The sequence below is a fragment of the Babesia microti genome, chromosome III (genome assembly GCF_000691945.2).
Source record: "Babesia microti strain RI chromosome III, complete genome".
NCBI classification, from domain to species: Eukaryota; Apicomplexa; class Aconoidasida; order Piroplasmida; family Babesiidae; genus Babesia; species Babesia microti.
Window position 1 is genome coordinate 1,702,916 of NC_027207.2, and position 21,551 is coordinate 1,724,466.

The 21,551-nt window shown below is 35.9% G+C and overlaps 9 protein-coding genes across 9 annotated transcripts; 5 read left to right on the forward strand and 4 right to left on the reverse strand.

The window, feature by feature from the left end:
* On the forward strand, positions 29–4,140 carry BMR1_03g04740 (hypothetical protein; the record flags this gene model as incomplete). The annotated part of the gene is made up of 5 exons (XM_021482304.1): positions 29–762; positions 787–2,512; positions 2,533–2,946; positions 2,968–3,838; positions 4,070–4,140. 5 exons carry the CDS (start codon positions 29–31, stop codon positions 4,138–4,140), a joined length of 3,816 nt encoding a protein of 1,271 aa, XP_021338838.1.
* Positions 5,077–6,991, forward strand: BMR1_03g04745 (Transcription factor IIIB 90 kDa subunit; the record flags this gene model as incomplete). The annotated part of the gene is made up of 2 exons (XM_021482305.1): positions 5,077–6,444; positions 6,641–6,991. The coding sequence occupies 2 exons, from the start codon at positions 5,077–5,079 to the stop codon at positions 6,989–6,991; spliced, it is 1,719 nt and encodes a 572-aa protein (XP_021338839.1).
* BMR1_03g04750 (syntaxin, Qa-SNARE family (SYN2)) lies at positions 8,230–9,219 on the reverse strand (the record flags this gene model as incomplete). Its single annotated transcript, XM_021482306.1, has 7 exons — positions 8,230–8,293; positions 8,314–8,468; positions 8,491–8,550; positions 8,573–8,833; positions 8,855–8,927; positions 8,951–9,060; positions 9,082–9,219. 7 exons carry the CDS (start codon positions 9,217–9,219, stop codon positions 8,230–8,232), a joined length of 861 nt encoding a protein of 286 aa, XP_021338840.1.
* Positions 9,384–13,358, forward strand: BMR1_03g04755 (conserved Plasmodium protein, unknown function; the record flags this gene model as incomplete). Its single annotated transcript, XM_012794105.1, has 3 exons — positions 9,384–11,099; positions 11,490–12,410; positions 12,669–13,358. 3 exons carry the CDS (start codon positions 9,384–9,386, stop codon positions 13,356–13,358), a joined length of 3,327 nt encoding a protein of 1,108 aa, XP_012649559.1.
* On the forward strand, positions 13,494–15,725 carry BMR1_03g04760 (hypothetical protein; the record flags this gene model as incomplete). The annotated part of the gene is made up of 4 exons (XM_012794106.1): positions 13,494–13,652; positions 13,900–14,475; positions 14,790–14,942; positions 14,964–15,725. 4 exons carry the CDS (start codon positions 13,494–13,496, stop codon positions 15,723–15,725), a joined length of 1,650 nt encoding a protein of 549 aa, XP_012649560.1.
* Positions 15,985–16,465, reverse strand: BMR1_03g04765 (myosin light chain, putative; the record flags this gene model as incomplete). The annotated part of the gene is made up of 4 exons (XM_021482308.1): positions 15,985–16,140; positions 16,161–16,316; positions 16,338–16,391; positions 16,412–16,465. The coding sequence occupies 4 exons, from the start codon at positions 16,463–16,465 to the stop codon at positions 15,985–15,987; spliced, it is 420 nt and encodes a 139-aa protein (XP_021338841.1).
* BMR1_03g04770 (E3 ubiquitin-protein ligase RNF5) lies at positions 16,766–17,459 on the reverse strand (the record flags this gene model as incomplete). The annotated part of the gene is made up of 4 exons (XM_021482309.1): positions 16,766–16,845; positions 16,924–17,168; positions 17,192–17,389; positions 17,410–17,459. 4 exons carry the CDS (start codon positions 17,457–17,459, stop codon positions 16,766–16,768), a joined length of 573 nt encoding a protein of 190 aa, XP_021338842.1.
* BMR1_03g04775 (S-adenosylmethionine synthetase) lies at positions 17,665–19,639 on the forward strand (the record flags this gene model as incomplete). The annotated part of the gene is made up of 5 exons (XM_012794109.1): positions 17,665–17,796; positions 17,818–17,965; positions 17,986–18,090; positions 18,748–19,460; positions 19,523–19,639. 5 exons carry the CDS (start codon positions 17,665–17,667, stop codon positions 19,637–19,639), a joined length of 1,215 nt encoding a protein of 404 aa, XP_012649563.1.
* On the reverse strand, positions 19,744–21,503 carry BMR1_03g04780 (NAD+ kinase; the record flags this gene model as incomplete). The annotated part of the gene is made up of 4 exons (XM_012794110.1): positions 19,744–20,121; positions 20,143–20,215; positions 20,751–20,903; positions 20,926–21,503. The coding sequence occupies 4 exons, from the start codon at positions 21,501–21,503 to the stop codon at positions 19,744–19,746; spliced, it is 1,182 nt and encodes a 393-aa protein (XP_012649564.1).
* Between the last annotated feature and the right edge of the window lie 48 nt (positions 21,504–21,551).

The following is a 21,551-nucleotide window of genomic DNA, read 5'->3' on the forward strand; positions in this document are numbered from 1 at the left end:
TGACACCACAGCACTGTATGGTTTCAAGATGATTCCTGTTGACATGTTAAATGCCGTCGCATTGAGCCAAGATGGCAATGCAGAATCTTCGGCATTTATGTACAACATGGTCACTTGCGATCAAATTAATCTGCAATTGTCTTACCAAATTTTTGTAGAGATGTCGCGAGTTTCCATGGATTCTTGTTTGTTGCCCTCAATTCCATGCAATATATTTAACACTCTATACCAGTTGAACAATCGCAAAGATATTAATAATCCTAATTGGCGCAACAGCGTCACCAGTTGTGCAGAATATGAACAATATATCAATGCTATCAGATTTTATGGATACACATTACTCGTCAAAGTAGTCCAAAATAAGTACAGCCAATTAGACTGTGAGTGTGTTAAGAAGGATTTGGAAGGGTTTTTAGTGGCAAACAATACAGTTGTTAGTGAATATTCTATACTTGTTTGTCAAAAGTTGGCACAGTATATTACGGCAATCGCTCTCCAAAATTGGCCAAATGACTGGACAAACTTCATCCAATTCTTCATATCATCAATCCATAACCAATACCAAACACTGATATTCCTATATTTTATCACTGAGATTTCACAGGAACTTAATGAAGATGCTAATAATACGATCCCCTACAACAAGAAAATCAAAATTGCTACAGTACTTAAGTTGAACATAATGCAAGTTTTGCAATACCTTCAACAAATAGCAGATTTAGATAATGAAGTTATCAAATCCGCATGGATTTCTGCCTATAGGTAATTGAAGCACGGTTGATGTAGAAATTTGAGTGGCGTCGTGCCAGGTGAATTAATGATGTTACATGCCGAGCTGTTAAAATTCAAATTGTTAGATCAAAAATACAAACATCACAAAATAGACATTTTATATACTATGTACAACATGGGCAACAATCTTGAATTCAAAATTGTGAATGACTACAAGCACCTGGATAACTATGTCAAGATCATCACATCTTTCTCATTTGAATGTGTGAATCAGGGTCTATTTAGCTATGAATCCGCTAGTGATATTATTGAGGAGCAGAGGATTATCGCAAATACTGTTAGGAATCTTGTAGATAAGAACTTTTCCAACCTACAAACTCACCTGGAATGGCCTAGGATTTATGCACTGTTTAGCCAAGGCATAGTACCATTGATAAGCCACCCCTCAATGGATATTGCAATTATAGGTATGGATGCATGCAATGTGTATATTAGGAGATTGTATTCGGGAAAGTATACACTTGGTCCGGAAGATGTTAGTCATTTTGTAGCGGCAATTTACCTTAGGATACTAAGGTTTGCCAATCCAGCAGTTACAATTGATTCCAAAATTGTTAGTTTGCTTGATAACTTCGTGCAATTGATGTATAAACAGCTTCTTGGTATTAAAATTGGTGATTGGAGTAGCCTAGTGTCTAACAACTATCAGTTAAATGACACGATGGTTACTATTGGCAGTGTGGGCGAAGATCCCGTTTACAGTGATTTTAACGCAAAATTCGCCATTTTGCGCTCTAAAAGCTCGTCTTGTCTAGTCACCCTAGCAAATGTTAACCCTCATTTACTTAATCACTCAATTAAGACATTGGTAGAAATTGCTAAGTTGGCGTTCACTTCCCAGGCATTCACTGATGATTTTAATTTCAAACTAGATCCAGGGAATCAAAAGGCGATTACTTGGCTTGTACCCAAGTATATAATTTACGAGGCAATTTGTCATGTTTTTGAATCTCTTATATCCAGAGTATCATTTGATTGCAACAGCGCTAACGAGTGGGTTGCATTCGCTAAGATCTTTTATTGCGAAATGCTTAGGGTTGATTTCAAATCATCCAGCTCTGGTGTTGTGGTTACACTGCTAGAAAATAGGAAATTGGAATTCATCAGCAACACTGCTAATTATTTGCTGTACCAAACGGTGTCAATTGAGGAAGTGCTTGACTATCTTTTTTCATTAATAAGCGATATTAGTGAACCTAAAATTGTGTCTATTGGTAACCAAAAATCTCCTAGCAAAATCGCAGCCAATGCGTTAACCACTGTATGTAAGACTTGCAGTGATATTATCCCAAACCTTATCCAACTGATTGTGGACAAATTGACCAATTTGTTGCAGGTTCCTCAATTGAATCAAAACTTCATAGCAGAAACACTGATATTGTCTATATCTTGTTTGAAAAATCCCAGCGCCAAGAGACCATTAGTGGAATCTATTATCTCGCCACAAATTGCAAAATTCGTTTCGTTTAAGCACTTTATGTCTGATTGTGATACAATGCTCACTGCTTTATTTGGTACTAATCCAACAAGTAATTCGGGTAGATTGCTAGTGAAAGCGGTACCGGAATTCAAAGATACATTGAAAAGAGGATTGATTCAGATTACAGGCATGCTCAAACGCATGGATTTGCAGGAAATGGCTATCCTTAATTGTATTAATCAGATGCTACCAATAATGAGCGACCTGATGTTTTCATTCGTCAACATATGGAATCCCCAAGTAGGTTTATTCTGATTTAGAATATTGAACAGAGCACTTGGGAATGGAGGAAGCCTCTACTATGTCCTGGAGTTGAAGAATTGGAGACTTTTCAGTGGTTTTCATCAGCTGTGTCCGCAACACAAATTGTAAAGTTGTTATTCCCTTGCGGCGATTTGCCTCCCGATTTTGTTTTATCTGCTAGGCATGATTTGTTTAGCATTCGCTCATCATTGTTCAAGCTATTAGGAACTTGTTCGCCCCTTTATACCGCCGAATCACTTGATAAATTTAAGTCCATAATTGCCATGTCCTACAAGTGGATGCCGTTTTCACAGCAATCAATGATGTTGAGGCATTTTATATTACCCTTGTTTTCAGATGATGTTCTGTACCATTTATACATGTGTGGCAGGATTTCATTCCTTGAACCCTTTGGTTCTATTATTTTCCAGGTAAGATATCTAGTAATTTAGGTTGAAAAATTGAACAGTGAATGGCTCAGTCTTAGACATCTAAAGCGATATTTGGAAAATGCAAATGATAGTTCGGGCGTTTCCAGGGAAAAGTACATCAATCTGTACTATATGAGAGTTCATGCATGTATCGAAAATTGCTCATTGATGTTATCAATAATAAACGCCTCAACAAAGTGGCCCAAGGATGTCGATGGTAATTATGTGTCTTTTAAGAAAAAGATTTTTGAGTCTATTGGTAATAATATTATCCAAATATTAATAAATAGTTTGTTATGGCCTCATGTTGATACAATACTTGAGGGATTGAGACTCATACGTCAATATTTAAAGGCTTCCATGAGCATCTCCGAGATGTTTCAAGAAACTAAGGCGCAATTCCAGTACAACGGTATTGAAATTGCGAAAGCATTGTTTAACATAATGTTCACACCTCGCGACTTCGATCCTTTGCATTTAGGGATTTCAAATGAAGAAAATGTCAATACAGAGTTTAAACATTTCTTCTCGTTGAAACAGAAAGGAGATGGACGTTGCTTTATTCAGGCTTTCACACTCACAATTTTTACCATCTATGATATCCTCTTTAAGATAACTCCCTCTACAGCAACACAACAATTAATACACTCGTTGCAAGGCTTGTTGTGTAACGCCGATAATGCTATATTTACGACCGAAGAGTGTGACGAATTTTTGCACTTGATTTCTGAGCAAAAGTCAATCGAGGCCAAGTCTATGTTGAGGGTGAATGTTAAAATCGCAGTTGAAATTAAGCGAGGTGAATTTGGCCACAAGATGTCTATTCAACATAAAAAAATATCTGATAATGATCGATGGAAGTGTAATAGTATCTTTGATCCAAAAGTTCCAGGTATGTATTTTTCTAATTATTAATATTATATATATATATATATATATATATATTTGAGTTAAATATTTTTGTCTAATAATACATATCTTTCATTTTATATGTTTAATTTCGTACTTAAAATATATTTTTTGTGGTATTTAAATGTGATTTTTATGCGTTAAGCGTGATGTGAATTTTGTTGAATAATGTTGGCAACAAAATAAAATACTATGCTTTAGGTGGTTAATGCAGAATACGACACTAGTCTAGAGGGAGAGGAATCATTCTTGGGTGAATCCATTCTGTCGCTACTTTTGGAGTAATATAATTCGAACAATCACTAAAAATGTTGGATGCAAAAGATATAGTATTATTTGAACTGTACAAGTCTCTGAAGCTAGTATAATTTGGGATTTTAATTCCACACGCAATTTTTGTAAATATTGTACAAAAATACCTGGTGTTTGATTGTAGTGGTTTGGTAATATAGGTTATTTGACATGATAAAGGGGGATTTGGCCGGTAAATAAATTGCGGTAAATAATTTTCAACCTAAAATTATCATACCAATTAGAATTTGGTGTCATTTTGTTAATTTAACCTATTATGTACACTACTTTATGCAAACTGACATTATGATAAAATAATGGTTGGCACGAGTGTGGTATAACACCAACAATATTTATCAAATAGTATTATTATGACATAATGGTGTATAGAGAATCCACAGTTGGTTAATAATGGACGTTAGGCGTTGGTAATTCAATAGGTGCCAATGTGTTCTCAGTAGAAATTATACTTTCAAACAAAAACAATCGAATTTTGACATATAATATAAGCAATAATTTACTACAAACACTAATTAATCTATATGTAAAGGATGAAAATGTCAGTCAGATACATAATATCAATTAGAGTTGTATCGTCAGTTTGTCATATGGATATATATTAGTTGTCATAAAATAGTTATCGTTTAAGTAGGCAAGGTTCATAGCTATTTATAAGATTATAGCAATGTATTAGTGATAAATTATTGGCATAAATAGTGTAAGGTTTCCAACAATAGCTATTGTTAACTATGGTATAAAAAATAGTGGGGATTTATGTATTTTGCAGTAGGGAAAGTTGTTTCTGGGTAAATTTTAGAATAAAGTGTGCAAATTCTGAATTTTTATGGCACCTAAACGCATACCAGTTACAATGGTAGACAGCTGCTGCCCCCACAACAGATTCCTTCATACTAAAATTAAAGGGAAAGGATGGTCGTCAAAAGCTCCAACTGTAAGTATTGTGCGTTTGAAAGGATCGAGTATTGCGATGAACAGGGTGAGACTTTGTGCATCAACTGTGGCGCCGTCCTCGAGGAACGTGGAATGGTTGAACTTCTGCAATACTCTGAGACCCCTTCCGGAGGTTCGGCAATTGTTGGACAGTTTTTACCCACTGTTGGATGCAGGCATGTAACTTTGGCTTTTGGCTCCAAGCAGAGCAGGGGTCAAATTATTCAAAGGGGTTACAGCAATATACAACGCATAGCTGGATACCTTCACCTATCAACCCAGCATGTAGAGGCTGCGCAACGCATTTATTTGCTGGCAGTTCAACGTAGTTTTACAATCGGCCGAAACAATCTTCATGTAGCTGCATGTTGTCTTTACATTATTTGCCGGAGGGAAAAGACACCACATCTGTTAATTGACTTCTCAGATGTATTACAAACACCAGTCAAAATACTTGGACAGATTTTTATGAAATTAGTGCGTTTGCTTCATATCTCAGTTCCAAACGTCGATCCATCTATCTTCTTCGAGCGATTCGCTAGCCAGCTAAAAATCAAAGATAAAATTAGACAGATAACTGCAACGGGGATAAGATTGATTCAGGCAATGGACAGGGATTGGCTCTGTACCGGTAGGAGGCCTACTGGCCTTTGCGGTGCTGCATTGGTTGTAGCTTCTAGATATCATGGAGTTCCACTTTCTGAATCAGCAGTGGCTAATGTTGTTAGAATATCAAATTATACAATTATTAAGAGATTGTCAGAATTTAAATTGACTGCTACAGCCAGATTAACTAGGGGAGATTTTGAACGCCTTGATCTCACCGAATTACCGCAGCTATCCTTGCCCCCATGCCTAAGAAGCTCAGCCCCTAATCTAGTCGTAACGGACCTCGATTCTGCACATACAGACTGTGGGCGATCTGAATCAGGATTAACTGATATTCGCAGCATTTCTGTCAAAGACTTTTCAGTGGTGAACGCCAGCACTCCCTCCATTGCTAATTCCAGTGTCATTAATGGATCAATAGACGGTGGTTCAGTCAATGGTGATGGTGATAAAATATGCGAGTTGGACACGTTGTTTTCTGTGGATGATTCGATGGATAATAGCAATGATGTACTTGGGGATACTTTGGAAAATTCTTTGGTAGCGGAATCTTTGATTTGCAGCGAACCCATGAAGAGCAGCCCCGGTGGGTCGATGGAATCAGATTCCACTTGTGAAACCATGTATGAGCCCCCGATAGTGCCACAAGAGATGATAGATAGTGTTAAAGAAACGTTGCTACGGCATCAAGAAAAGCAAAGGGCCATTGAAACTATGTTGGACAATTTTAACTCTTATATAGGTGAGTAAAAGACAATATTCTATTTTCCACAGTTCTTGAGCAGTTGATTTATCCACTGGTATAGAACATATCATTTGTTCCTATGTTTTATATATATGTATACTATGTGAAAATGTAATAGCATGATCGGAATTGTTTAGGTTTTTCAAAAACTTTCATTTCTGTAAAAACACTACACTTAACGAAATTTACATAGAATCTTCAGAACCAAATAGCGAATGTGAAACCGACGAGACCATCAGTGAACCTGATGAAGAAGATGAGCTAGTAATCTCCCAAATGATACTAACTGATAAGGAGAGGGAGTGTAAGGCCACTATCTGGGATGAGATGACCAGAGATGTAATGCCACATGTATGGCGTAGGTTGCAAGAGAGACAAAAGCGTGCCTCTACAGAGCATAAGCGGAAATATGTCAAGAGGAAGATACAGTATCCAGAGGCCTCGAATGCAGCTGAGTCAGTTAAAATGGCTTTGGAACGTCATGGCAAGGGATTGGTTAAACGATTAAACTACAATGCTTTATATTCACTACTTACATGACACAAGGATCTAGAATAGTGCATATTTAATGACTTTAAGCCAACGAATTATTACTCTAAAGGAATGTAACATACAGAGATCGCAAATTACCTATGTAAATTTATTCACAGCTATTCACTTAATTCTCCTACATGTCACAACTATTAGTTTCCTCATTCTGTAATTTCTGGGTGATAACATTTCATATACAGTATTATATATTAATTTATATATATTGTGATATAAGCGACCTTAATTATATTATATGCACATGTTACTTATATATTATGTTTTTTTGTAGTATTTAAGATAGGTGAATATTACACGTATTAATTACCAGCATGTTAGTAATTGGCATAGTATACATTATATTCGTGCTTAAATAACTGGTAAATCCATTGTTTGGCGTTATTTTGTGGGTGATTTCCATCAGTGGATATAATCATTTACAGTTATTATATCCTGTTGAGGAATCTTATACAAAACATGTGTATTCAGTAGCTATCGCAATAATTTTTAGTTTTAATGGGTAATATATGGATTTTATGTGATTTTAAACTCTACTAGAAATCATTAATACATAATTATACATAACACAAGTATTAGTGTTAAAAGTGTGTTATGTTATTATCTAGTGATTATTTGTAACACTGTTCCATATGTAGATGATCACCGTTCAGTAAGAGCGTTGGAGTTCATATGATGATTATATAGATCAGACAAATTATTTTAATTGACTCTGCCTGGTGAGTTTAACTGTATTGTATACTTCGTACATAGGTTTTAGCCATGCCTATAATTTAATGAACGATTATATACAACTGAAATTTTTATCGTAATAATGTATAATCGTTTATTATTTAATAATATTTTATATTTAATATATATTTGATAAATATAGCATTATTTCGCCTCACTTATACACTGCAATTATTTATTAATCGCATTGAAATCAAATATTACAGTCAGTATTCATAATTGATCGTAATTATCCAAAATATACACCACAATTCGATGCACTGCTGATAAATACGGTGTAATTGTAAATTTATTAATAATCATATATTGTCCAAAATACACTTATAACTTTGCAATAACATAATCAAACCCAATATAAAAGCACTAGCGATCAATACTAGAAAATTAACTAGGCATGTTCAAATAGCGGTTAAAATTAATATATGTTATATTTCGTTTCATTAATATTGTCATATAAATTAGAATCCGATTAATATACAAACGCAAAAAATGCATCGATATCAGTGATACTTGATGATTGAGAAACATATTACAAATACTACGGCAAATAAAATCAACAGTCGCCTAAATATTCAACAACTAACTTTGTCCTCTTCCTCTTTAACTTCCTCACCCATTCTATCTCATCTAAAGTCTCCAGAGAATCGTCTTTAGCAACCCTCACCGTATTGTGGATCAAATCAATATCCTCACCCTGGTGCGCAATAATACTACTTAAACTGTTGAACATCTGATTTATCTACATAAATAAGCATTAATACCCTCGAAACTTGTCCATTTATGCGTTTAATACCGGAGTTTCGCTCATTGATAATTGAATCCTATATGCACTAGCTGTGATACCTCTAATAGTGGGCATTCTTCGTTTTGGAAGCAGTCATATTGGAATAAATCCATATTATCGTGTAAATCAATTTCGGAACCGAAGGAATTGTTACCGCCTATTTCCAAATTTACAGTGCTTAAAGAACTTATACTATAACCTAAAGTATTTGTTAGAGTGTTAGTTGCTGTAATTGATGATTTCAGACTTTGCGATTTTGCCAATGTAACATTATGGGCAGCTTTTTTTACACATGTAGACACCACTTGAACTTCTTCAACCTAAATAGTACTATTCCTTACCAATTTCTTGAATTCAGACTCCAATCCCTCCAGTTGGGTCCGGTCGGAAGATTTTAATGCATCTTTGTTCCATCTTGATTAATGAAGAAAGCTTACGTTGCGAAGAGTTTTTCTGTTGATATTACAGTGTCGAAAATGTTTTGCAGCGTTGAACGTATTGATTCAATTATAGGTTTGGAGACCACTTGGGCATCTATGTTTTCAATCTGGATTAGTGAGCGTCTAACATTGTTCTTGGCAAACTTGAGGTCAAGTTTTATGGCAATTATATTTTCATTAATTATGTTAGAATAATTAGGAACGTTGGAATTACTATCCCCCAAACCAACATGATGGACACTTTCTGGCAATGTGGTTTCGTACATTTGCACAGTTATTTTCTTGGGAGCAATGAGTGTGGCCAGTATATTATGAAAGAAATTGAATTCGTGGACTTTGTGAACTATTTGATGGAGAAATCCATTAATACAGTTAGGTGATGTGCCACACACACTGACAGAGTAGTATACGAGTGGGGCCAAAGTAATTTATGAACCAAGAACTAACATCCCAAGAGGACAATGGATTGAGAAATCACTTACCCAGCTTGAATGAAGATGAACTGGAAAGGGTTATTTTCGCCACTTGGTTCAAAGGTACCCCTTTTGCCAGTCATCGCCGTAAATCATTGGTAAAAATAGTCGTGCGAAATGGTATCAGGCTCAATCCGTTCCGTAAAAGTATAATAAAGATTAAAAATCGATATGGAAGGAAACTTGCTTGCTTGACATTTGACGATAGGTTAAATTTAGCGCGTTTACCAGGCACATTAAAGTACGATACATCAAAACTTGGCAAACATTACATAGGTAAAATAATCAATCTGCTAGACTCAAAATCCACCACTAGTGTTTACAATAACACTATTAACAGCCTCAATTTGTTAGGGTTAAATACCGCATTAAATACTTCGAATCAAAGTTACGATTCTACTATGGATGACTCGAGTTGGGTTAGTGTCACAGAAAGTGATAAAGAGGTACAGGATTCAAAAGACAAATCTCTAGCTCAATCACTAGCGGGTATTGTTAATAATCACTTGATCCACTCATTTTCGCTACTGGGCAAAGACATATTTGAATCCCTGCCCAACGTTTCAAAACAATTAATTAACGCCAAAAGAGAGGGCTCTGTAGCCCCTCCCCCCCTAGTTTACATTGGCAATGGGTACTACAAACCGAGTAGGATAATAAAACCTTGCTATGCCATGTCTATCGATAATTTACATCGTTGGTATTTGATGACTAGAACACCCAATAATATAAATGCAATTATTGACAATGAGGAAATAACCAATTCTCTAGTGTCCAATGTCTACTATCCTTTTGGGAATACTGATGGGCCCTTGTCTGTTGATGAACTGGGCTGCGACTTTTCAATCCAATTTGTACACCCCTCTATACGCAAACATTTGTTTACGGCTAATGATCCTTCCTACTTTTACTTGTTTCAGGAATCAATCAGTAAATCTGAAACTTCATTCTTAGCTAGAGCATTGTTATCCGCTGAAAGATACAGGAAGAAATCAAAGATAAACGAGAAAGAACTTCAAACAGTTGAGAACGATAATTTGAACCACGAGGATCCAGATTCCATTTGGTCTCTTGTAACCGAGATGACGGATTCAAATGACCACCCTAAAAGCATGACAATGCCCTACTCCGATGCCTTTATCGGTATTTCCATGTGCCCAGGTGGATTCTTCATCCCTTACCACCTGGGCGTTTTGTCATTATTCTCCGAACACAATGTTGTTAACATTACTACGCCCCTGGCTGGATCCTCAGCGGGAGCCATAGCTGCTGTATCTGCTGGTATGGGTGCAAACTTCTACCAAATGATGAATATAACAGAGGGCATTATTGAAAATTTGCGCCTCCATGGCATTAAACATCGCCTCAATCAGGCACTATATCAGATTTTAAGTGCTACAATGCCTTCTGATAGCCCGGAGTTTCTAAACAATCGAATTGGATCCATTACTTGTTGCTGTACATTAATGACCCCGATTCCCAAAGCTATGTACACTAGTGAATACTATGATAAACAGGATCTTATCCAGTGTATAGTTGCGAGTTCTAACATACCAATGTATTCTGGGAAATCTCCGACCGTCAAGTTTAGGGGAGCTAATTGTATTGACGGTCTGTTTAGCTCCAGACGATGTTTTGGTTCACCTCCTACGGGATCAAAGCGTGATATTGTGGTAAGCTAAGAATATGCAATGTACAGTCCATCGCATATTGATTATCATTTTTACACATTAAAAAATTGTGTATTAACCTTGTTATGTAATAAATTTAATAACTAACCTTTAGTTTCACAAATATTGGTTATACATACGTTTATTGGTTGCTGTTGTAACTCCTGAAATGAATTTCATTCTTTGAATCTATAAATGAGACAAACGCTCTTGCACATCGTATTAAATGATTATTAGACGTGTTTATTTGTCAATGTAATATATCAGCCATATTTGTTATATGAACGGATGTATTTTAATTAAAAATAAGTATACCAACTCTTTAAATTGTATTCATCGCTAATTTTCTCATAAAATCCATCCCTCCCTCCAAAATTAATGAAATTTATTCAGATATCTTCATTCCATGCCCTAAAATTTGGAATCATCACGGGTCTCAACGATTGTGTTTCGCCTCATTTGGCAGGACTAGACAGCCTCATTGAGCAATATCTGAAGCTAAAGTCTCTGCAGAAAAGATTTCTGTGCATAAAATATAATTTGCGTTCCGATTATGACGAATGGAAGGCCTTTGTACAAGAAGCACATATGTTATACAAACGCATTTCTGATAGATGCGACGATTTGGATATGGAGAGGGATATCGAGTTACAGACGCATGATCTGATCGTTTTGACTAAGCATATGTCACGCGGGCAAATTAGGCTGTTCAAACAAGTGTTACAGGACTCACAAATGGTAATCAAACTCAATTTGTCATATAACGTCTTTATGGACTTTAGGAATAAGATTGCAGGCAATCCACTCACTAGTGATGCAATTAGGCAGTTTGTAGCAAGATTCGGCCTAGAAGAGTGGCTATCACTTGAAATAGAGCGATTAAATGGGACTAAAATTATGGAAGAGTTATCATTGTCTGAAACTGACCCTTCTCAGGCCCAATTTACCTCCGTCTCTGTCTCTGAGGATAATGATTCACACGTTGAGAATGAATATTACAAGGGCTTTGATGCATACGCTGGACAAATCGAAAGCATTGATTGCCAAGTGTCCAATCCATATGAATCAGTGGATGAGCAGTATAGCAAAATTGATACTCTGAGTAAATCGGAATCGATCGCCACGGTCGCTAGCAATTTGAGACGGAAAATTAAGAAATTGAGGATGATTATCAAGTGTATATCAAGTTTTCTTTGTTTTGTGTTCCCACCTAATAAATTGAGCTATTACTACACCAATTCTTGTACAATGTTGTCTCATGAAATGTCACCTTCACAAATCTACAATTTCGCTTTAAAGGGCAGTTCTCTTGAGGTGAGTATTTGAAATACGTGAGGTTTATTAAAGTTTGAATTTGCTATTACATATTTTAATACTAGCGTTTTGTAACTATCCAAATATTTTCCACTTTTCAAAATTTTAAGTTTTTTACTCTCCAAATGACCTAATTTTGTATCAAAATTATGTAAATCTGCGTATATGCGTTATGTTTGAATTTCGAAAAAGCGATAGATTCACGGGAAAAATTTTACGAATTCCTCCACAAATCGTTGTATTTTTACATTTACGTAGGATGTGCGTCAAATGTTTGACCAGGGTCGTGCTGACGCCTTCCGCTGGATAATCCTAGAATACATACTGCTCGAGAACTACTTATACCAGAAGCTGGGAACGTATAATCGCGAATTAGAGGGATTAAATGATCGACTGATCCGCCTAGTTGGTCCCAGCGAATTTGAAGCGTTCAGCGACCTGGGCCAATCCATAAATGCCGATGCGACTTGTAAGTGCGAGACTAGTATTGACTGCAAGCGGTGTAAGAAGGGCACTAGTAATAAGACTTACCGAAGGCCTTTGTTCAATAATTCCAATAAAAAACACAATAGGGAGTCTAACAATATTCTAAAGGAGCAAATTAATTACATAAATAATGTACTGGGGCCACCCGATGACTTTGAGAAAATCATTGGGGATGGTGACTGTGGCAAATGTGACAATGCAAGTCCCGATAAATATGTCACAGCAAAATATGAAGGCGAATTTAAGCCATCAGATATAGCTAACAACACTCCTAATCGTGTCACTACTGAGGGTTCAAACCACAGCCAAGATAAGGCTGCCATGGACTATCTGTTTAAGAGACAGAACTGCATAATAAAGCAAACAATCCGACTAAATATTTTAAAGGACTCGGATTTTATGCATATATTGACTCACACGGGCCACTGGATAAATTCCGCTGAATCGTCTTGTATTATCTAGGAATAATAGGTTGGGTCGGCGTGACGTACCTACGTACAGTACGTATATAAGGTAAAGGGGTACTCAACTTGAATTAGTATATTTTATCAATTTCTAGTAAAATTTAATAAACATTAGAATGCTAACAACTGTACAATGAAAAAAACGACATGTATCATAACTGTGTTATTGTTAATCATCCTGGCCTGTGTTGGCACATGGATTGGTCTGAATGTACATTCATTGCACCGGGATCCCAAGAAAGATCATACTCCAACCAGACTTGGCAGGGACCATATCATCAAGGATAAGCTGGTAAGTCAACAAACATCACTACACCGCATACGCCACACAAACATAGGCGTAACTAACACACCACACTAACCATTGCGCATTAAATACTTTGACCTTTACAAATTACATCATAAATTACACATTTAAACAATTCAAATTCTATAATATACATAATACATTGTAAATCACAATAAATATTGTTTTTACATCTGATTTGTATAATTATCGCAGTTAAAAATAACAATATCATGTTCAAATCGTTACTTAGAACTTGGAAAAGGATTTATCCGTTGACTTTGACAAAATAAAAAGTATGGATGAATTAAAATTGGCACTCAAATTATATGCCAAAGAGAATGATATAGATGAGGCAGAATTTTTCCTTAAACCTGAAGTCAAAAACATCATAACCAAATATTCTAATAGTATAAGCACCGAGGTTAAAAAAACCTCGGAGGAAAATGTCAGTAATATTTTGGCTGAATTGGGTATAACCCCAGATACAAAGTTGGACAAGAATACTAGGAAAAAAATTCTTCAAGTATTTAAAGAGAAGTTTGGCATAGACCTAGAACCCCTTCTCAATGACAAAGAGGTTAAGAGAGATATTAAGAACTTGGAAACTGTCTTCAAAATTGATTTTTCCCAAATATTGGAATCACAATCTGTGGGTGAATTGTTTAAGAATTTGTTCAAGGGATTGATTATTGAGTACAAGGATAAACATTCACTGCAATTCGATGGGGAAGTATTTGATAAGGTGAAGGATAGCTTAGGCAATATATTTGGAAAGATCTCTATCGTTGATAACAAGCCCTCTGTCACTACCAAATCCATACAGACAGTATTTTAACCATTACTATGTGATATGAGCATTACCAGCCTTACTAATGAAATAACACCTCTAGATATTGCTATGTTATGACTTAACAATTTGTCACTGTAAAATAATAAACAGCATGTAAATTACACTCAAAACATATAGCTTTTTGAATGACACGAAATACTGAATGTTATATTAAAATGCAGTAGAATGCAGTGGAATGCAGTGTCAACTCTTCACTACTGAACTTTAAACGCACTGAAACATTCCAATAAAATTTAAATTAGACATTTGACCCTAATTTTTGTATTATATTTGTATTAAACTAATTTTAGGCAAAGGAATCTGCTCCAGAATCTTCTCAGGAATCTGTATCAAGAAATGAACTAGCCAATAAGGAATCTCCAGCTGCAAGGAAGGTTGAAAAGCAGGAGCTAAAGGAACAAAAGAAAACTGAAATTGGTAAAGACGTATATAGTGATACTCATGTATATAATACAATTATTTAGGGCACTATAGTAGAACGACCATTAATTGAAAAACAACCCAGTGAAGATACTTCTAAATATAAACCACCATCCACGCACACTATTAGCCATACTGATAAAAACATTGCTAAAGAACCTAGGGGTGATAAAACATCTGATCCTATGAAGGATGTAGAAGACATTAAAAGATCATTAGAAGAAACAGATCAACTGGAAAAATTTAAAGCTGAAACGGAAAACAGCGAAAGTATTCGAAAAATGGTTTCAGAGATAAACCAAATCATCAAACCAGGAAAAGATTGGGTAAATGTGCAGCAAGAAAGAGTTAAAATTGAAAAGATGGTGAATGAAGCACAAAAATTATTGAGATCTAGCAAACCTTCAACTGATGGACATACAAGCATTACCCAGAATAAATTATTGAATTCTGATATGAACGAGACGATACGCAAAGAAAGGGAAGACCTGCAGAAGATAACCGATGAAATAATTAGCACATTAAAGGAGGCCCAAAGAATTGAAAAAGAGAATAAGGAAAAGGAGGAAGGAGAGCTACAAATACAACCGAAAGAAAATGATATTAAAGATAAGAGCAACTCAGATAGTGCTATAACTGATAATGGGAAAGGCAGTTCAACTAAGATTAAAAAGAAGACTAAGAAACCCAAGGGGCTATCCGACGGAGATAAGTTGCTAAAGGAAATTATCGAAAAAGATGCAAAGGAGAATAAGGCCCTGGAGGAAATGGCAAAGATTACAAAGGAACAATATGCTAACGTCTAAATAATAGTATTCATATAAACCATGCTAGTTGTATTGTTACACTGGCTGACAATTAAAATGTGTTGTGGTCAACTCACAAATTATGAATCATCGTGGTCGAGATTCATTAACATAGCATCAACTCAATTTTTTTGCAAACGCTGAACCACCCAAACACGGGGGTATAATGGATTTGTTAAATATTCAGAATATGATAGTCAAAATGCAGCAAATTAATAGAATTGGCGGGGTTAGCGCAATTAGTTAATTTGCCTCCTAGTTAGCCCAATAGCTTATCCAGCACCTTGGAATAGTCGACATCTTCGCTATTATCACAATAATTTTGCAAAAAATCTCCATTCTCAGCAGGACTTAGCGGTTCACCAACTGATGAAAGTATTTTAACCAATATCTTCTTTTTGATATTCCCAGTATTCTAAATCAAAAATTATTTACATTTGGATCGAAGAATTTGAATAACTCAATGAGGTTTTCCTTTGTATCTTCGGGATGCTCTACTTCGTTGCAGAACTCCTTAATATCATCAATTGTGCATTTTTCTCCAGTTTTGTCCTTAAACTTGCTTATTTCCTTGTTGGAAGGTGCGAGTCCCTAAGTTAAATATTGCGTAACCATCTCCCTGATCAGATCGCCCACATGGACCGTAGACATTGTGTCGGATCCTTTCTGCATAAATATTCAATTACCGAATACATATTGAAAAGGTTCATCATTTTCGCTACCTGATTGGTAGTAACCATTATTACTGCGCAACCCAACAAAACACGGGCATATCGTTAATCTTCAATAGCACTGCATATTACATAGTTACTATTGATTGCGTGTGGAAAATCTTCAGAAATTAATCTAACAGACAGAATTAGACAGGTTTCTACATACTTTAAAGACGGTTTAGCTGTACTTGCCATTACTCATGGAGCGGCATGCAACATCGTCATAGTAAATACACATATACAAAATCAATAACTGTTAATACTAGTTTTAAATATATTTATTATACAATTTCCGTACAATTAGCTTTTACAACTCTGAAATGAATGCTAGTACATGATTAGCGAGAACATTATGAACAAGCCGACTGTGAGCAGAAAGGTGGACATAGCACGGCGCTGGTCCGTTTCTACATTAATGATTGTGATATTAAACTGCCACATTTGTCACATAAATTGTACTTTAATAACAAATGTAAGCAACATACCCGCATCTTGAGGATTTTGTGAGAACATCTGATTGCCAAATCCCAGGGGGAAACCGGAGCCGAAGGTCGACCCGAACAAATTGCCAATAGGGAATCTAAAGTCAGAAGATCTGAAAGTAACACCAAAACTGAAGGGGAAGGCCCAGAATGAGATGGAATTTCCGAATATAGACTGAGTGGCGTTGCGATTTGCCGAACCACTAGGCTTTGCTCTTTCAGTTTTAGGCTTAGGTCGTGTAGATTTTCTGAATGACTATTGGATTTGTACCTTGGATCAGTGCTGTCGCATCCACGGCCATAGAGAGGAATGACATTATCCCTAGTGACTTCTGATTTACACAGGGGGCATTCGTTCATATTCCTATCAAGCCAAATCTCAAGGCAATTCCAGCAAAATAAATGACCACATCTAGTTACTACAGGTTCCTTTGCATCATCAAAGCATATGTTGCATTCGTAGTTAGAACTGTGTTAATCATTTTATACCATTTGCTACCGTTGTTGTTAGTTTGATCGCAAGAATTGCTTTTGGACATATTAATACAGATGTTGCAGCAAATTAAGTTGCTTAATGCGATGCGACAGTATATTGGCGGGTCATACGATAAAAAATATAACTGAGTAAATGTCTATTCATATGAATTCACGGGTGGGGTAGTATACACGTACGCATACGCTCACTAGGCGAATATCGCAATAATTTATATAAATTAGAAAAAATCATATAGAGACTTTTTTACAATGAAAAACGATTTTAACTCAGTCGAACTACCTGGCCACTTCCTTTTCACTTCAGAATCCGTAAATGAGGGTCATCCTGATAAGCTTTGCGATCAAATTTCAGATTCCATCTTAGATGCCTGTCTTGAACAAGTAATCATTCATCATAAGTAGGATCCAGAAAGCAAAGTTGCGTGTGAAGTTTGTACTAAGCGGGGGATGGTGATGGTCTTTGGTGAGATAAGCACCAATGCAAAAGTTAACTATGAAGAGGTGGTCAGAAATGTGGTAAAGAATGTAGGATATGATTCTGAAGACAAGGGTAGGCGGTTGTTTATCTAGGTATTGATTATAAGACGATGGATGTTATAATAAATCTGGACCAGCAATCGCATGAGATAGCACAAGCTGTTCATCTGGGGAAGGACGCTGATAACACTTGTGCAGGTAATTAATTATTCAATTATACTCCATTCAATGCTAAATGTATATATGTGCTTCATGTATACATTGTTTGTTCATGCATTAATGTTTTCATGTATATAAAGACACAAAAATGAACATATCTAATCCTTAACTGGCCCAGAATTGCATAAGATTTGTTTTTTATTCGTTATACATCATTATTTCATATAAATAGCATTTTCGAAACACTTGGTCAAAAATAAAATTTTGATGGCATTTTACATGTATGCTTAACCATCCATTATTATCATTCAAACTGTTTTTCATTTTTTTATAATTCAAATCTAAATCTGTTTAATAACGCATATACAAATTTCACTACGATACAAAAGTATCAAAGTGAAATTTCATATTCAAGAATCAGTGGGAATAATAGTCGGTATATATCAATTTACCAGTCGAAATATTTACTTATTTACAGTTTATATAAGATTATAGTTCTAAGGGCAACCCCTTTTCAATAAGTTAGGGTTAATTGATTAGGGCTGCATAGGAATTTAAACACCATTAAATTACCTATGTGTTATATGTGCACATTTACTTATTGTTATTTGTCAATGGATATTATTACAAATTCAAATTTGTAATCCCGAAAATTCGTTATTACAAAATTTTTATTAGTGCAACTTGTTCACGCAGGAGATCAGGGAATAATGTTCGGCTATGCTACAGACGAGACACCAGAATATATGCCTTTATCTCATTCTTTAGCTACCGGCCTTGGCAAGCGTCTAAAGGATGTTAGGCTGTCTGGTTTGTTGCCCTATCTTGGTCCTGATGGCAAGACACAAATTACCGTTGAATATATAAAGGAAGGCTATGGTAGCATTAAACCTATACGTGTGCATACGGTATTGATATCACAACAACACTCAGCAAACGTATCTAATGATAAATTAAGAGAGGATTTGATGACTCATGTGGTTAAGGCAGTGATTCCCCCGCATTTTTTGGACGATAAGACTAAGTATTACTTAAATCCTTCTGGTCATTTCGTAGTTGGTGGCCCATCCAGCGACGCTGGATTGACAGGGAGGAAGGTGATAGTTGATACTTATGGCGGTTGGGGAGCCCATGGCGGTGGTTGTTTTTCAGGAAAAGACGGCACCAAAGTTGATCGATCTGCAGCTTACTATGCCAGAAAAGTTGCAAAATCTCTTGTAGCTAATGGATTTTGCAGGCGAGCATTGGTTCAAGTATCATACTCCATTGGCATTAGATCGCCCCTCTCCTTACACGTAGACTCTTATAATACCTGTATCGAGGGGTTTACTGACTTGGATCTGGAACAAATTGCGGTTAGAAATTTCGATTTTTCTGTTGGAAATATTATAAAGGAACTACAGCTAAAGGTATTATTAAGTGTTATTTGATTTGATGAACAATAATTAAATATTTGTGCAAAATCATTCAGAAACCTATCTATTCCCAAACTGGAGTGTATGGTCATTTTGGAAAAGATAACCCTGAATATCTTTGGGAAAATGTCAAAGATCTCTCCCATGAACTCACACATAAGCCTAAACGCTAATTTTCTAACATACAAAAATGGGGATTCCATTATATTTATTATATTATATTATATTAGTGTTATATTGTAATTTAGGATGAATTAGTTATATTTGTGTACACGTTTCAATTTGCCATGGTATCCACCTTTGTGGTCTCTGTTTCCGTGTCATCAGGATCATCTACATTGGTGTCTCCCTTGGTGTAAAGCCTCTTTTGTCTAACCCTAAAGTTCCAGTGTAAATGCTCACGCAGAGATTTGCACCATTCAGTCACTGTCTCTGCATCATCAGGTAACACCAGTGGAAATGCATGTTCTGCGCAGGCAATCCTCACCGATTCTCCATGTTTCAGCATTCCACAATTGTACCCATCCACGCACAATCTCACATCTCCACGATTATCTTGTGGCACTGCTATTTCAATTTGGCTATCTGCGGGTAAAACTAGCGGGCGATAGGAAATTGAGTGTGGACATATCACTGTAAAAAGCATTGATCGTACCTAAATTAGATATGCTCTTACATTTGGGTGTACTATCGGGCCGCCGGCTGACATAGAATAGGCGGTTGATCCACTGGGTGTTGCAACTAACAGTCTAAATTAGTGGCTAGAAATATTGACAATGAAATGAGTGTGTATTAGTTTATTTTTGTTAATATTTATAATGAACATAGGATCAAAATCATTCCATTATTTACACACGGTTCATTCAATTAATCAATAATATGTTATATTTTTAACATAAATATAAAATACCAGTTTAATAATTCAACAAAAGTAATAATTGCATTAAATTATTATAACATAACCATGAAATTCTTATGAAACAAGGGTAAATTTTGATAAATAATTCAATCATTAGTCAAAAAATTATTATTCAATGGATATTCCAGTTTTATAAGAGTAACCAGCAAATATTTATTCATTAAAAACCGAGTATTTGCAGCTATGCAATTGAAAAGTGTTGAAATTCACTTGGTATAAATAATATATCATACAAATAACAAATAAATTTTAACACTTAGTGTTCAAGTGAACGAGCAATCAAGCACCTACGTTGATTGATATGTCAATCAACGTTGGTTTGGGACTATATAAACCAATTCCACACGTAAATTAATTTCACTTACCCATCACCAGAAACAGTGGTTAGGTAATTTCCATCGTAATAAACATCAAGTGTTGTGATATACGGCGATATACCCCTATCCACAACGCATTCGTTCAAAGCAGTAAACTTCCTCACTACATGTTCATTTTCATCCAGCAATTTAACAATCAACCTCTATAAACTGTATAAGTTACCTTGCACGAAGAGATATGTTGAAACCCTTGGTATCAATTTTCTGGAGGATGTTTTTTACGTCATCCATTTTGAACTTAGCCATATAGCCCAGTGAACCCATTGATAGGCCGATAACAGGAGGAACACTTCGGGAAAATAAGCGACATACATTTAGTATGGTACCATCACCACCGATAGATATTACAAGATCTACTGAGGAGTAACTTGGCCCTTCGACCCTTTCCCTGGCTAATTGTCCAGCATATACTTTGAAATTGGTTTCTTGGGCCAATGGCATTTCATCCATAACAACATTAACGTTCAGTGCGCTGGTTATGAATTCCTCCAGTTCCAAAGCAGCAGCTCTGGCATCAGGGTTGAATGGACTCTGGCATATCAAAATAGTCTTTGGTTTAGCGCTATAAAGAATCTTGTAGTCCCTACAGTGAGGGGAAATAGCGCGGCTATACACGGAATCTGGTGGCAATTTGGCAATGTATTCGGACCTTAACATGGTCCTAAGTCTAGATCCGACATTGGAAGATTCCAAGCCCTCAGTAGGTAAACTCACATTATCGTCGTCATCGAGCATACCCATTATCTACATTTAATTATAGGGCCGTTACTTGTCATTAGGCCATGGGTT